The 15,727-nt window shown below is 50.7% G+C and overlaps 1 protein-coding gene across 1 annotated transcript; it reads left to right on the top strand.

The window, feature by feature from the left end:
* Positions 1-662: 662 nt before the first annotated feature.
* BDP55DRAFT_553029 (amino acid adenylation domain-containing protein) lies at positions 663-15,641 on the top strand (the record flags this gene model as incomplete). The annotated part of the gene is made up of 6 exons (XM_060569260.1): positions 663-1,642; positions 1,693-4,811; positions 4,865-6,969; positions 7,065-7,135; positions 7,192-15,451; positions 15,507-15,641. 6 exons carry the CDS (start codon positions 663-665, stop codon positions 15,639-15,641), a joined length of 14,670 nt encoding a protein of 4,889 aa, XP_060429312.1.
* Between the last annotated feature and the right edge of the window lie 86 nt (positions 15,642-15,727).

Below are 15,727 nucleotides of genomic sequence, written 5' to 3'. Positions count from 1 at the left end.
TCCTCGTCTCCCCCTGTATCTCCTTGTCAGTCTACCGTCGCACTGAAGTTGTCACACGCCCGACATACGCACAGGTCATAAACAGCCCTACGCACAGGGCCGAGCCGCCTTGAGCTGGCTAGCTCGCGCCAACACGCCGTCATCATCCACGAATGAACGATCCCTTATTTCATCATCGACACACGAAGCTCTGGCGACCTTTCGGGATTGTGCTGTAGAATCGCTCGACGTTTCCCACCAGCTGAGTAATTGCTGCAATCTTACAGGCCAGCAGACCTGCAGCCGACCCCGTGTCAACCCCTCGCATTACCCCCATGGCATATCGCCCAGCACCCAACTAAAGAACCACGCCGTTACATGACCGGATCTGTGAATCATCACTTGTCTTATTGGACGAAGACGTGTCCCGGCGCGTGGTCTCTTGGACCTCTAGCTGCAGGTCCATCTTGATCTGGACTCGGGTGCATTGACCGTCGTGCTCTTCCCGTTGAAAAGAGGGCCCCGACTAATACCTGGATACCCTTTGTAATGCTATGGTTAACCAAGAGCTTTGTGCATCGGACCACTTCCTACAGCTTTCTAGGAGAGCTACTAAGATTTCCTCATCAGTTTGGGAATAGCATCTTTTCTTGTTCGACGACGACGACGACGACGAGGCCAACATGACGGACGCTGAGTTGGAGCCCCAGCTCTCCATCCTAAATCCTCATCCCACTCGGGTCCCAGGACCTCGCCTCCTTCACCAACTAGTGCAGCTTACATCAAATGAATCGCTGCCTGCGATTCACTCACTGAACAGCCACGGAGAAGAATCAACTTTGTCTTACGCCCAGTTTCACGATGCCGCGGATGCCCTGGCAGCACGAATCTCTCGCTTGGTTGCGATATCCTCCACATCGGATGATTTCATTATACCAATACTCATCCCTCAATGCTCGCATCTTTATATTTCAATGCTGGCGGTTCTCAAAGCTGGCGGAGCTTTCTGCCCTTTGCATCTAGATGCACCTCCTGAGAGGGTTCGATTCATTCTCCAAGACGTATCGGCGAAAGTCGTTCTTGTCACTCGGGACTTGGTATCAAAGATGCCTCATGACGCAGATAGGGTTGTCTTAGTGGTGGACGAAGAGGTCACTGATGATTTGACTTCATCAACAAGTCTCACAACTCGACACACCGAGCCTCAACATCTTTCCTATGTCATGTACACTTCTGGTTCAACTGGCACGCCAAAAGGCGTTGGAGTTTCGCACGATGCTGCAACCCAAAGTCTTCTCGCCCATGACCGGCATATTCCAAGTTTTAGGCGCTTCCTTCAATTTGCCTCGCCGACGTTCGATGTATCAGTATTCGAAATCTTCTTCCCTCTTCTTCGCGGATCAACACTAGTTACGTGCGATCGTGGTCGCATGCTCAACGATCTTCCTGATGTCATCAGGACTTTGCAGGTCGATGCATGCGAGTTGACGCCTACTGTCGCTGGTAGTCTTCTTCGCTCGCGGCAAAACGCACCTTGTCTGAAGCTCCTCCTTACAATTGGTGAAATGTTGACAGAGTCCGTTGTCCGCGAGTTTGGCGGCAGCGACGTGTCGGACAGCATGTTATGGGGCATGTATGGCCCAACCGAAGCTGCCATCCACTGGTAAGTCATTGCATGTCCGTATTGGCATCATGAAAACTAACGATACGCAGCACACTTAGACCTAGATACCCCACGGATTGTCCCTCTTCGAATATCGGATTTCCCCTAGATTCCGTCTCGTGTTTTGTCGTCGCCATCCCCGAAGACGACTCCCCCTTTGACTTCAACATACTTCCAGTAGGCGAACTTGGTGAGCTCGTCGTCGGAGGGTATCAACTCGCCAATGGCTATCTCAATAGGCCAGAACAGACTGATGCGGCGTTTTTCAATACTCCGCAAGGCCGTGTTTACCGCACCGGTGACAAGGCCATCATGAACTCAGACGGTACCATGGAATGTCTTGGGAGGATATCTGACGGGCAGGTCAAGCTACGCGGTCAAAGAATCGAGCTCGGCGAAGTAGAGCAAGCAGCAATGCGAGCCACCGGGTGTCATAGTGCGATTGCCATGGTTCTCGGCGGGATTCTAGTTGCATTTTGCGCCATTGACGACCAACTTGCTTCGGGAGATCATGTGGAAGACATTCTCAACACTTGCCGCACATGGCTCCCGTCATTCATGGTGCCTGGTGATATCGTCATCAAGACAAGCTTCCCAAGATTGCCCTCGGGAAAGGTGGACCGGAAACAACTCATGAACGAATACAAAATGTCATTGACAGCATCTCAACCCGAAGACCATTTTGAAGCGGCTAGCCCACTAGAACGGAAGGCATTATCAATTGTGTCAACCTTTCTCGATTCTCAAATCTCTCCATCGGCTTCGCTTGCATCCATGGGCATTGATTCTCTCAAGGCAATAAGACTTGCCTCGGCTTTACGGGAAGGCGGTTTTCGGGCATCAGCAACGGACATTCTCAACTCCATGACTCTTTCGGCCTTGTTCAACTCTCTACAAGCGACGGCATCAACCTCAGCAATAGACCAAGAAGACCACATGCTTGGCTTCATGGATCCCTGCGAAATACACACGGACCAGCTGCTCGGGCAACGAGCGGACCTCACGTCTTTGAAAGACGAAATCGCACGACTTCAAATGTGCACACCTCTGCAAAACTCAATGCTAGCAGAGACATCTGTCAATCCACAGGCATATTGCAACTGGATCAAGCTTGAATTTCCGGCCGAGAATACTACGCAGGAAGTTTTGCAGTGGACGTACCGGATTGCACAGAATAATGAGATCCTTCGCTCAGGGTTCGTATCGTTTGATCATAGGTTCGCACAAATCATCTACCGCAAGCTTCCCCAGTCTTCTATTCAAATTGTCCCCCATCTGGACGAGAATTATAGTCTGGTTTCTGATGAGAGTTACTTGCGTCCTCTCAAAGTCCAAATTCTGGAACGTCAACAAGGTCTTGGACCAATCGTACTCTTCCAGATGCATCACGCACTCTACGACGGATGGTCGGCCGACATGCTGATCAAAGACTTTTCCACAATAGCCGATGGTGGAGTGCCCGAGACCAGACCCCAGTTCCGAGACGTTTCCAGATTCTACGCGGAGCCTGCCACCAAAGGTCGGATGGATGAGGCGCGTGAATTCTGGGCGGATCATTTGCTTGGTTGGCAACGACACAACCTACCACGTCTAATGGGACGCCCTGCTGATGTTGTTGAGACTCGAACTGCAGTCAAGACAATGAACATCTCACAGAGCGTCCTGATGGAGACCGGGTCACGGCTCCAGTGCCATCCTCAAGTCTTCTTCCAAGCTGCTACGCTGTGGCTTTGGGCCGGGCTGCAAGGACAAACGGACCTTGTAATTGGCTCAGTCTCGTCAGGTAGAACCGTTCCGGTAACGAACATTGAGCGCATAATGGGTCCTTGCATCATGACAACGCCTTTGAGAGTCAATCTAGCCGGGACTGCAACCATCGCTGACCTCGTTCGCCACATCCAGGCCACGAACCGTGGCGCACTACAACACGGCATCTTGCCGTTGGCGGACATCAAGAGAATCGCAGGCGTGAACCCCGGAGATGCTCTCTTTGATGTGCTATTTGTCTACCAAGAGTCTCTCTACAGTCAGCAAGCAAAACAGGGGCATGTTCGGGAAATGTCTCATCAGGACTTCCTAGAGACTAATCTTCTTGTCGAAATTGAGCCTTCCGCTGAGAGCCCAGTTTGTCGCCTGACCTACCACACCACCGCATTTACGGCAGAACACGCCGAGATTCTGATGAAACAGTTGGAATCGGTGGTTTCACACCTTATACTCGAGCCCAAAAGTCCAGTGGAAACGATCGGAAAATCACTATCCCAAGGACTCACTTCCATCTTCAACGTTCAACCTGCAACTCTCTCGACGATCCCGGATCTGGCGGCAATGTTTGAGCTGTCGGCGAGTGCCACACCTGGTGCCACAGCCATACGATTTGCAAAATCCCTTGATGATGGAGACGTCGACACGATGACGTACAGCAGCCTGAACTCCTCGGCTAACAAAATCGCAAGGCATCTTCATAATCTGGGCGCGAGGGAGGGCGGCATTGTAGGCATAATTATGGAGAAGTCAATCTCCTTGTATGCCGCGATACTAGGCATTCTCAAAGCTGGCTGCGCATACTTGCCTCTCTTACCCACCACCCCGAAGGATAGAATCCGGCTCATTTTGACGCAGGCCGAGGTCAGTATCTGTATTGCCAATGCGGCCGTTTCATCAAGTCTAGGCGACCTCTCTAGTTGTCAATTCGTGGACGCCCTGTCAATCGACACGCTCAACACTATGGAGGATAACTTGGGTCTGTCTGTAGACCCTTCGCGCCCAGCATATGTTATCTATACATCTGGAACCACAGGCACACCTAAGGGCGTGGTAGTCACACAGAAGAATACCGTGAGCAACCTCGACGTTTTGTCGAGGATATACCCTCATAGCAACACTTCTCGTTTCCTGCAAGCATGTTCACAGGCGTTTGATGTCTCAGTCTTTGAGATTTTCTTTACTTGGAAGGTTGGAGCATGTTTGTGCTCTGGTACCAATGATACACTTTTTGAGGACTTGGAGCGTGCCATCCAGTTTTTGGGATGCACTCATCTCAGCATGACCCCGACGGTTGCTTCTTTGGTCAACCCTCGCAACGTACCCGCAGTTAATTTCCTTGTTACTGCCGGTGAGCCCATGACTGCACTTGTGGCAGAGAAGTGGACCGGATTACTATATCAAGGTATGCTTCACACTGCTTCTAAGACTTTGATTATGAGCTAATCATATGTGTAGGATATGGCCCAGCTGAAACCACGAACATCTGCACTGTCAAAAAGATGAAGCCTGGGGACTTCATCGACCATCTTGGGTTTTCGTTCGACAACACCTCGACTTTTGTTCTTGGCTCTACAATGACCGACCCAGTCCCTATTGGCTGTGTTGGTGAGCTCTGCTTCGGAGGAGATCAGGTTGCAGCCGGCTATCTAGGGATGAAGAATCTTACTGAGCTCAAGTTCCTCGACCACCCGCAGTTTGGTAGAATCTACCGATCAGGCGACATGGGGCGGATGCTTCCAGATGGATCTTTGATGGTCCTTGGACGCATGGATGACCAGTTGAAACTACGTGGACAACGGATTGACACTGGCGAAATCAGCAGTATTCTTACGACCTCGAGCATCGCTACTTCAAGTGTGGTGGTCATCGTCAGCAACGCAACTACATCCACGTCTCAGTTGGCAGTATTTTATGTGCCTGCTCGGCAATCCTATGATGACTTTGGGATCTTGCCCATCGACGAAGGCCTGTTTGAAGCAAACAATACCCTTCTCGGCCTTCTTCGATCCCGTTTACCGACTTACATGATTCCGAGCTACCTGGTCCCAATCAATTCCGTGCCGTTGACATCTAGTGGCAAGGTTGATAGAGCCCGGCTGCAAGTATCTTTCCGCGACTTGAGTCGAGACTACATCGACCGCGCTGCAGGCTCTCTCCATCAGAAGGAAGATGAAAGCTTCTGGTCAGAAGCTGAACGAACAGTAAGAACGGCCGTGTCTCGGACGACTAATGTAGCGGCGGAAGACATTGCTCGATGGCAGCCTTTTGCTGCTCTTGGACTGGACTCTATATCAGTGATTCCTCTCGCGAGGGCTTTACAAGCTTCTTTCGATCGCAGAGTGCCGGTCTCAACGATCCTTCGGACGGGTTGCGTAGCTCGCTTGGCCCAAGAAATACTTGCCGACACATCTACCACCACGAGCACAGCCTTTTGTGCCTCCGCGTTGCTTCCTCGGGAATTCGTTGAAGAAGTCAAGCGAGGGTTCGCAGAAGATGACAAATCGGTCTCTTCGGTTCTGCCGTGCACCCCCCTCCAAGAGGCCATGCTTTCGTCCACCACAGGATCATCCTACTCAAATCAGATGATCTTTAGACTACACGTTTCTGATACAGACATGAAGAGCTACTGGGAGCAAATGCACTGCCGACATGGCATCCTTCGCACATGTTTTGTGTCGACCAGAGACCCAAAACGTGCCGTTGCGCAAGTTGTGCTAGACTCTGTGCCCATGGCGTGGGACCTGATCGAGGCAGGTAGTCTAGAAGAAGCAGCCAGCCAGCACGTGGAGGGACTGCCCGACGCAGTGGACTCGAAAATCCCACCACTTTCACTCGCTATCCTCAAGGTAGTGGGAGATGTTTACCTCGCTTTTGCCTGTCACCACGCGCTCTACGATGGCGTGGCAATGGATGCACTCCTGCTTGAGGTTGAACAGCTCGCAGCCGGAAAGACTCTCCCACTTCCACTGAAATACGAGCCTATTCTTGCAGAGATTCTTCAATCCCCCGATGGATCAAGCAGTTTCTGGAAGAATCACTTCGACGGCTTCAAGCCCGCTCAGCACATTCTCTCTGCTGGGGGCTCCCAACTTCCCGGGTCAGCCACACCTATTATCGCAATGAAGCCGCTTAATATGCCCCTCAGCCAAATTCAAGCTATCTGCAAGGCTTCCGGCGTTTCGATGCTATCATACTTCCAAACAGCCTGGTCCGTGTTCCTGACTTTGGTATATGAAGAGTCAGAAATCTGCTTTGGAAACGTCATGAGTGGTAGGGCTTTGTCAGTGGACGGTATTGACCGTTTAGTCGCGCCTTGTTTCAATACTTTGCCTGTCAGAGTCGAAGTCCCGCCATCAACGGAAAGCATGACTCTCCTCAAGAAGTTCCAGAACATTAATCCTCTTCTCTTGGAACACCAGTTTACCCCCTTGCGCTCAATACAGACACAGGTTTCCAAGAGTGGTATACAGCTATTTGATTCGCTTCTTCTCCTTCAGCAACATCGGCCAGACCGTGATCCTTGCATCTGGGAACTAGTTGAGGACAATGGAACCATGGATGTGAGTTATGAGCTGGATGCCTCCAACCCTAGCCCCCTCCCCTTCCCGTCCCCCCGAATTTCTAAGGAAAGGAAAGAGCTGATGAAAATGTCCAGGTACCTCTGGTTTGTGAATTGGTCCCGTCTCCTGTTTGCGACTTGATGACTGTCAGACTTCACTCTAACAGGTAAGTTGCAGACTGTCTAGCTGTAATGAATTTTAGTAGATTGACCTCAAGTGCAGTCCTTTCATGGCGCAAGAAGCTAGCGTCGGACTGCTCGACACGTTTCTGCATGTCGCCCAACACATAGCAATGCATCCTGCTTCCAGAGTTCCTATACGAGATCAGTTGGCGCCGGAAACAAGGCAGGCTCTTGAACGTCTCAAAATCGAGAAGATCTCAGAGACAGTTGAGCATTCGGACGCGGAAGCAGCTTCCATCACTGAAGAATGGAGCCAAGCTGAGGACCAGCTTCGGTCGATCATCTCCGAGCTCTCAATGGTCCCAGTCTCGAATATCCGCAAGACGACGACCATCTTCCAGCTAGGCCTTGACAGCATCAATGCAGTGCAACTTGCAGCTATGATGCGCAAGCAAGGCCTGGAGTTATCTGCCTTGGATGTCATTGAATCTCCCACATGTGCGAAACTGGCCATTCGCCTACGGAGTGTTGCCACGCAGGGCACCAGTCAGTATGACTTTGCCAAATTTGAGCAAGCAGTCAGAGACTCCTCTTCGGCTGGTGACTTTGTCAAGATCCTGCCATGTTCACCTTTGCAGTCCGCTATGCTGAATGATTTTATCCAATCAGAGGGGAAAGACTACCTCAATTACATGGCTTTCCTACTCAACGAAGACATTTGTATGGATCGAGTTGAGGATGCGTGGGCTGCTTTACTCGATCACCATGAGATCCTGAGAACTGGATTTATCTCTACACAACTTCGAGATGCATCTTTTGCAATGGTCCAAACACCAGCAACGCGCTCTCAACTTCGTATCACGATTCACAATCACGCGTTTGACTCCTTCAGTGTCACAAAGTGGAAACTAGATACTGCGCACACAATTTTGAGCTCGTTGCAGCAATCCCCTTGGGCCTTGGCTCTCGAATCAACCTCTTCAGGCATCACAATGCATGTGCTTATGCACCATGCGCTCTACGATGCATACTCTTTTCAGTTGATTCTCCAGGATCTATCCGCATTTTTGTCGGGAGCGCCTATGTTTCAACATGCGCCCATCGAAAACGGTCTTTCGCAAATTCTTCAGGCCTCTCTTGATACTAGCCAAGCAGAAGCTTTTTGGCAGCAGAAGGCTCCTGAAGTTGTGGTCAATCGTTTCCCAACTCTAACTCCCCTGACGGAAGAGTCTCCCGAATCGATTGTTGAAAAACGTGTTTCCAGCATGGACTTCACCCAGCTATCCGAAAACGCGAGGAGAGTTGGTGTATCGATCCAGGGTGCCCTACAAGCGACTTGGACCCGGATTTTGTCTGCATATCTAGGCGAAGAAGATGTAGTGTTCGGCATCGTCTTGTCTGGTCGCATGAGCGATGAGACGAGGAACGTCATTCTCCCCTGCATCACTACTCTGCCTGTCGTCGCACACAACAGATCATCAAACTCTGAGCTTGTTCAACAGATGCTTGACTACAATAACCAGCTTCTGAAGCATCAGAATGCTCCCTTAGCACAAGTTCAGAGATGGCTTGGATATCCAAATGCTAGAGTGTTTGACACTCTGCTTGTGTATCAGCGAATGCCAACCGATGACACTCCCAACTTCCCGTGGAAAGTTGTCAGTGATGAGGGCAACTTGGATTACCCAGTTTCCTTTGAAGTTGAGCCGCTTCCTGACGGAAAGGTTCAGTTACGCCTGTCCTTCAAAACTAATATCTTGCCTAAGGCTCAAGCAATCCATTTACTGGACCAGTTCGACGCAGTGCTGAGACATCTTGTCGAGTGCCCGGAGCAGACCGCAGACGACCTGTGGGCCAGTGACCCGTCAATTTTCTCTATCATCCCACCCTTGGAGCCTACAATTCACTCTGAAGAGCCTTTCCTTCACACCTTTGTCGAGACCAAGGCTGAGACTCATCCCGATAAGATCGCCCTTGAGTTTGTTACTGGATTCGACGGCGAAACTCCGATCTCTCGACAATGGTCTTTCCGGGAGCTCAACCAGAAGGGAAACCAGGTCGCGCATGTCTTGTCACCTCATGCAAAAGTTGGCGAGACCATTGCAATTCACTTTGATAAGTGCCCGGAGGCCTGCTTTGTGATTCTCGGAATCCTCAAATCAGGCTGCGCTTTCCTAGCCTTGGACCCGTCGGCCCCAAAAGCGAGAAAGGAGTTCATTCTTAAAGACTCTGGCGCTCTGGTACTATTGACCAATGTTAACATCGACTTTACCGTTGAGCAACCCATCATTCATATAGACGATACTTCACTGAGTCACCAGCCCCAACAATTCATTGCCCCCGCAGGTCTCAGCGTGCAAGACAATTCTTATTGTTTGTACACCTCTGGCACCACTGGAACCCCCAAAGGATGTGAGATAACCCACGAGAATGCAGTTCAGGCCATGAAGGCATTCCAAAGACTGTTCGATGGACATTGGGACGAGAAATCCAAATGGATGCAATTTGCATCGTTCCACTTTGACGTGTCCGTTCTGGAGCAGTACTGGAGCTGGTCTGTGGGAATGACTCTGGTCGGGGCGCCTAGAGATCTAATCCTGGATGACCTCGCTGGTACAATCCGCCGCCTCAACATCACGCACATCGATTTGACGCCCAGTCTGGCACGTCTTCTTGACCCAGCCGAAGTTCCTAGCCTCTCAAGAGGGAATGGAGTATTCATTACCGGTGGAGAAGCTCTCAAGCAGGAAATTCTCGATGTTTGGGGCCCCATTGGAATCATCTACAACGCGTATGGTCCGACTGAAGCAACAATTGGAGTCACCATGTATCAGCGTGTACCACAGAATGGCCGGGCATCCAATATTGGCAAACAATTTGACAATGTTGGTTCATACGTGCTGCATCCCGGCACTGACATTCCGGTCATGAAAGGCGGTGTTGGAGAGCTCTGTGTTTCCGGCAAACTTGTTGGTAAGGGCTACCTGAAGCGACCTGAGTTGACTCAGGAGCGCTTCCCCTTCCTCGAAAGACATGGTGAACGCGTCTACCGCACCGGAGACCTAGTCAGAGTACTACATGATGGCTGCTTTGATTTTCTTGGTCGGGCTGACGATCAAGTCAAGCTGAGAGGTCAGCGTTTGGAAATAGGAGAGATCAACCACTCCATTCGTACTCGGGTTCGTGAAGTCAGCGATGTCGCTACTTTGGTTACCAAGCACGGCAGCCTCGACAAGGATCTTTTGGTCACCTTTTTCAGCTGCACGTCGATGGGTGCTTCTAAGGATGAACTTCAGGTCTTGAACGAAGAAAATACTGGCCCCCTCGTCCGTTCTGTTCAGAAAGCCTGCAGAGATACTCTACCGGGATACATGGTGCCTTCATACATTTTCCATGTTCCACGAATCCCTCTATCTCCCAACAATAAGGCAGATATCAAGCAGCTCAATCAACTTTTCCGCACTATCACACCTGAGAAGCTGGTGCAGCTGTCATCATCTTCAAGCACAGCTTCTAAGCCAATCAACGACACTCAACGGCTGGTCCTGTCGAAGATGAGAGAGTTCCTGGGTGAGAACACAAACGTGTCTTTGTCAAGCAACATTTTCGACCTCGGAGTTGACTCCATTTCGGCGCTGCGATTGTCACGCTTATTGCGCAAGGGTGGCCTTGCTGGAGCATCGCCTCAGATCATTCTACGAAACCCGGGTCTAGGAGACCTGGCTGAAACTTTGCAAGAGAGCCAGTCCTCGAATGAGAGCAGCAGTGTCCAAGAGGCACGCCAGCTGATCCATGCGTTTGGACACAGGTATCGGTCCTTAGCCGTCCAAGAGCTTGGATTGACAAATGACCGAGACATCGAGTACGTCGCACCATGCACGCCACTTCAAGAAGGAATGCTTTCGCGATTCATGTCAGATCAGGATGAAGGTGCCTACTTCACTGCGTTCCGCCTCAAGCTCGCACCAGCAGTGTCCATTACCAAGCTCAAAAACGCCTGTGAGAACATGGTGAGAGCTCATGCGATCTTGCGAACTAGCTTCATCCAGACACCCGCTGGTTTTGCTCAAGTCGCAGTTAAGTCCGTTCAGCTCTCATGGAGAGATTTCCGTGATCGCAGCCCTGCCGAGATCGAGCCACTACTCTCCAGCGCTCTTCCAGACCTGATACATCAGAACAGCAGGAGTGTCTCAAATCCTCTTGAGCTGATTGTGGCTCAAATTGGCGAGGAGACCATCCTTGTTGTGCATATCTTCCATGCATTGTACGACGGCTCAAGCTTCGAATCAATGCTCCGATGGGTGTCTGCCGAGTATTTGAACAAAGAGCACGAGACACCGCCAACCTTCTTGGACACTCTCGCTCATGGTCCTTTGGCAAACTACGATTCTAGCCGCCAGTTCTGGGTAGACCATCTGAGTGACTGCTCCTTTGATACCCTTCCCAGATTGCGCTCAGGAGACCCTGCTGCTATCATCACGAAGACCAAGACTTACTCGGCACGCAATCTAGAGACTTTGCGTAGATCTCTTAACGTCACTTTGCAGTCGGTTGTGCTTGCACTGTGGGCCTCTGTCTTCAAGAAGCACTTCCCAGGCAACGCCGCTACTGGAGTCATTGTTTCTGGCCGATCTATAGACATGGAACAGGTCGAGAATACTATCGGACCGTTGTTCAACACACTTCTCTTCTACGCCGGCCTCAAAGAGGGTGACACTTGGTTGTCCCTGATTCAGAAATGCCACGAGTTCAATACCTCTGTGCTGCAATTCCAGCACGTGCCGCTGCGTAACATTCAAAAGTGGTGCTCCAGGTCCAGAGGCCGCCCCATCTTCGAGAACCTATTTGTGTTCCAAATTGAGGGACCTCGTTCCACTGAACCATCTGGCATGTGGTCCATCATGGACGATTACAGTGTTTCTGACTACCCTGTAGCCTTCGAAGCATCTGCGACCTCAGACGGCCAGCTGCGTGTGCAGGTCGTTGCGCACAGAGATGTAGCCGACGAAGCGATGATGAACTCTTTGTTTGAAGAGATTGATGATGCCATCGTCGATGTGACATCAAGAGCCACTTGTTCCTTGCCTGTTACCGCAAATCCTTCCAGGGAGGCTTCAACAACGGCGTCTCCCCGCACACCATTGACTTCAAGACCAGAGTCGACCGACGAGGAGATCTCGAAAGATTACCATCTAGAACTGAGTATGTCAGACTTTGAGTGGACTCCATCCGCTTTGGATTTGAGGAAGGAGATTGCTGCCCTAGCTGGTGCTTCCGAGGACAGCATCACAGAAAACATGGCGCTGCTTGAGCTAGGTCTTGACAGCATTGATCTCGTCAAGCTCTCTGCAAGACTCAAACACAACGGCTACGAGCTCACATTGTCTCAACTCATGCGTGCGCAAACTATCGCTGCAATGTCCAGGATCTTGAGCAACAAGAAGGCAACTTCAGCTGAAGTCGACCACGAATTAGGCTTTGAAAAGCTTAAAAGTCAATTATGGAAAGCTGTTGAGTCAACCCAATTCAACCTCGACGATGCAGAGGCTGTTTTGCCTCCCACCCCTCTCCAAGAGTCCATGATGGCAGAGATGCTCCAGTCAGACTTTGATCAGTACTTCAACCACGACATCTTGGAGCTAGCCGGCGGACTAGACCTTGACAAATTCGAGGGGGCCTGGAAGCTGACTGTGGAGCACTCACCAATACTGCGCACAGTATTCGTTCAGATTGAGGATCCGAAGGTGAAACAGACTTTCGCCCAGGTTGTGCTGAAGTCGAACTTGCCAACTTTGGGCAAGTTTGGTGAAGATCAAACCGAGCCGCAAGACGTCATCCAAAGCCACAAGGAGAACGCTCAAGCCGCGAACGGGCAAGGCAACTTACTTCAATTATCCCTCCTATCTACGAGCTCGAAGTCACTGCTTATTCTGTCAATCTCACATGCTCTGTACGACGGTTGGTCATTAGCTCTGCTACACCAAGACGTTGCTGCTGCCTATCAAAGCCAATTAGTTGAGCGCCCACTGACTGAGCCTTTCCTACGAGATCTTGTGAAAACGCCAACCGACCAGTCACGGAAGTTTTGGTCTCAGTATCTCGCAAATACTCAGCCATCCCTGATGTCCGAGAGACAATCCGCGGACGAATTATCTAGGAACGTCACCCACCGAACGGAGGCCGTTTCGAGCATCAATCAGGAGCAAGTTACTGCATTCTGCAAACGCCACGCTGTCAGCTTGCAGGTTTTGGGCCAAGCCTGTTGGGCATCGGTAGTTGCGACTCTGCTACAGTCTCTTGAAATCACGTTCGGCGTGGTTCTTGCTGGGCGTGACTCCGAGCAATCACAAGCTCTGATGTTTCCGACAATGAATACCGTAGCAGTGCGTTGCTTTCTTCATGGCTCAACCACGAGCTTCTTACGCTACCTTCAAGAGACGATGGGCGATATCACGGAGTTCCAGAACTACCCTCTGCGAAAAGCCCAGAACGCCGTGGGTGGGCGACTCTTCAATACTCTCTTCATCCTTCAGAAGAGTCCCAACTCAGGGCCAGACAACGTCCAGATCATGAAGTCTGTTCAAGGGTCTTCCGCAACCGACTTTGCTGTGTGCGCTGAGTTGGAGACCACCCCAGACACGCTTGTTTGGCGCATTGCTGGACAGGATGCCTATGTATCTGAGAGGATGACGGACCAACTGCTTCATCAGCTTGATAGAGTTCTGAGGTTCATCATCAATACACCTGACGACAACCTTCTCTGCTTTGAGGGTGACCAAGTTTCCATCTGTCAACTGCCGAAATTCCACGCTAAAACAATAACGACCTTGCCTTCGGAAACAACCCCAATGACGAGGTCAGGTGCAAATGATGTCGAATGGACGACAACTGAGAGCACTATACGAAGGATACTCTCGCGAGCAGCAGATGTAGAAGTCAGGTCAATCGGCAAGAGCCATACCCTTTACAACCTGGGTCTAGACTCTATCAGCGCAATCAAAGTCGCGGCGCTTCTGCGCAAGGAGGGTGTCAACCTCGGAATACGCGCGTTACTGACTTCCAGCTCGATTAAGGAGATGGCGTGCCAGGCCCAAACTACTCCTATTGATGTTTCATCAGAAACGCAGGATATCGCCTCCAGATACAAGCTACCCACTTCTATCAACACACAAGTGCTGCTTTCCAATTCTGGCTTATCCGAGTCTTGTATTGAAGAGATTTTGCCTCCACTACCGATGCAAGTCTACATGGTCTCAGCGTGGCAGAACGCAAGAGGCCACGTTTTCTATCCCGACTTCTTTTACCGCCTCAAGGGGCTTATCAACATAGACCAGCTTCAGTCGGGTTGGGTTGCCCTAGTGGACTCTGAACCGATTCTCCGAACATGCCTGGTCGCTACAGGCAAAAGATCACTGCCCTTTGTCCAGATCATACTACGGACTGATCTTGACGGACCTCACAAACGGATTGTCATTGATGGGCAAGGTCCAACGCCGACAACAAAACACTGCTACCCACAAGTACAACTCAATGCGAAGCAAGAGGACGCCGAATCATGGGCACTGAAGTTACGCATTCATCATTCGCTATACGACGGCTTCAGCTTGCCGGCTCTTATGCAGAAACTGCAGGCAATGATCCAGTCGAAAGCCTCTGATATGGCAGTTGATTTAGGTCCATGGAGGGCTTTTCTTGCTTCAAACCATGCCAAGCAAGTCAAAGACCACGACAAGATATTTTGGTCCAAATATCTGGATGGTGTTAACCAGACACTGGGCGAGAGTTACGAAGATAGCTCAGGGCCATTGAGCCGAGTTTCTCTCCTCAAACACTCAGTCATCCCGGAAGTTGGCCGTCTCCAAAAATGTTCTGCCCAAGCTGGCGTAGGACTACCGGCGCTGTTCTTTGCTGCAACAGCCAGAGCACTCCAGAAGTTCAGAGGTCAGGGAACAAAAGATATTATCTTTGGTATCTACTTTGCCAACAGATCGTCGACCGAGGCATTGGCGAACACGTTACCCACACTTAACTTGGTGCCACTCAAGGTGTCTCTCACAGATGATCCCGATCTCCTCCAGACTGCCAAGCAGGTCCAAGATGACTTGCATCACATTTCCTCTCATGCAACTGTCGGACTTTGGGAGATCAAGGAATGGACTGGGCTAGAGATCGATTGCTTCGTCAACTTCCTCCATCTCGGCGAAGAAAACAGTGAGATGTCAGAGGCCAGCTCTATCTCGCTGGAGTTGATATCCAGTGACTTCAGTCCCAGTGGCATTTTCACAGATAGCAGCGATGGCAGTGAGGAAAACTGCTCGGCACGCTGGCTACAAAACAACGTGGTGCGAGACGTGTTCCCGGTATGTGCTCCCTTCGACTAGAAACTGGCAGCACAAGATGTCTAACATATCACAGGACGCACTAGATGTTGAGGCCTCGATCAATGCAGGTGGAATGGATATCGGAGTCTTTGGAGCCTCAACGAAGGTGTCCGAAAGCACTGCTGATGATTTGATTGGTCTCCTCGGTGGTATACTGAAGGGGTTGTAGGGGTAGACGAGGGCATTGTATCTCGTTCATTGTGCTATTTGCAGTTTTGATTTTCTCTTTGTTTGACTGTTATCTGCTGCAGGAAT

The sequence above is a fragment of the Colletotrichum godetiae genome (assembly GCF_030913485.1).
Source record: "Colletotrichum godetiae strain CBS 193.32 chromosome Unknown BDP55scaffold_22, whole genome shotgun sequence".
Taxonomy (NCBI): domain Eukaryota; kingdom Fungi; phylum Ascomycota; class Sordariomycetes; order Glomerellales; family Glomerellaceae; genus Colletotrichum; species Colletotrichum godetiae.
Note: the sequence above shows the minus strand (reverse complement) of the source record. Positions and strands in the feature narration are given on the sequence as shown.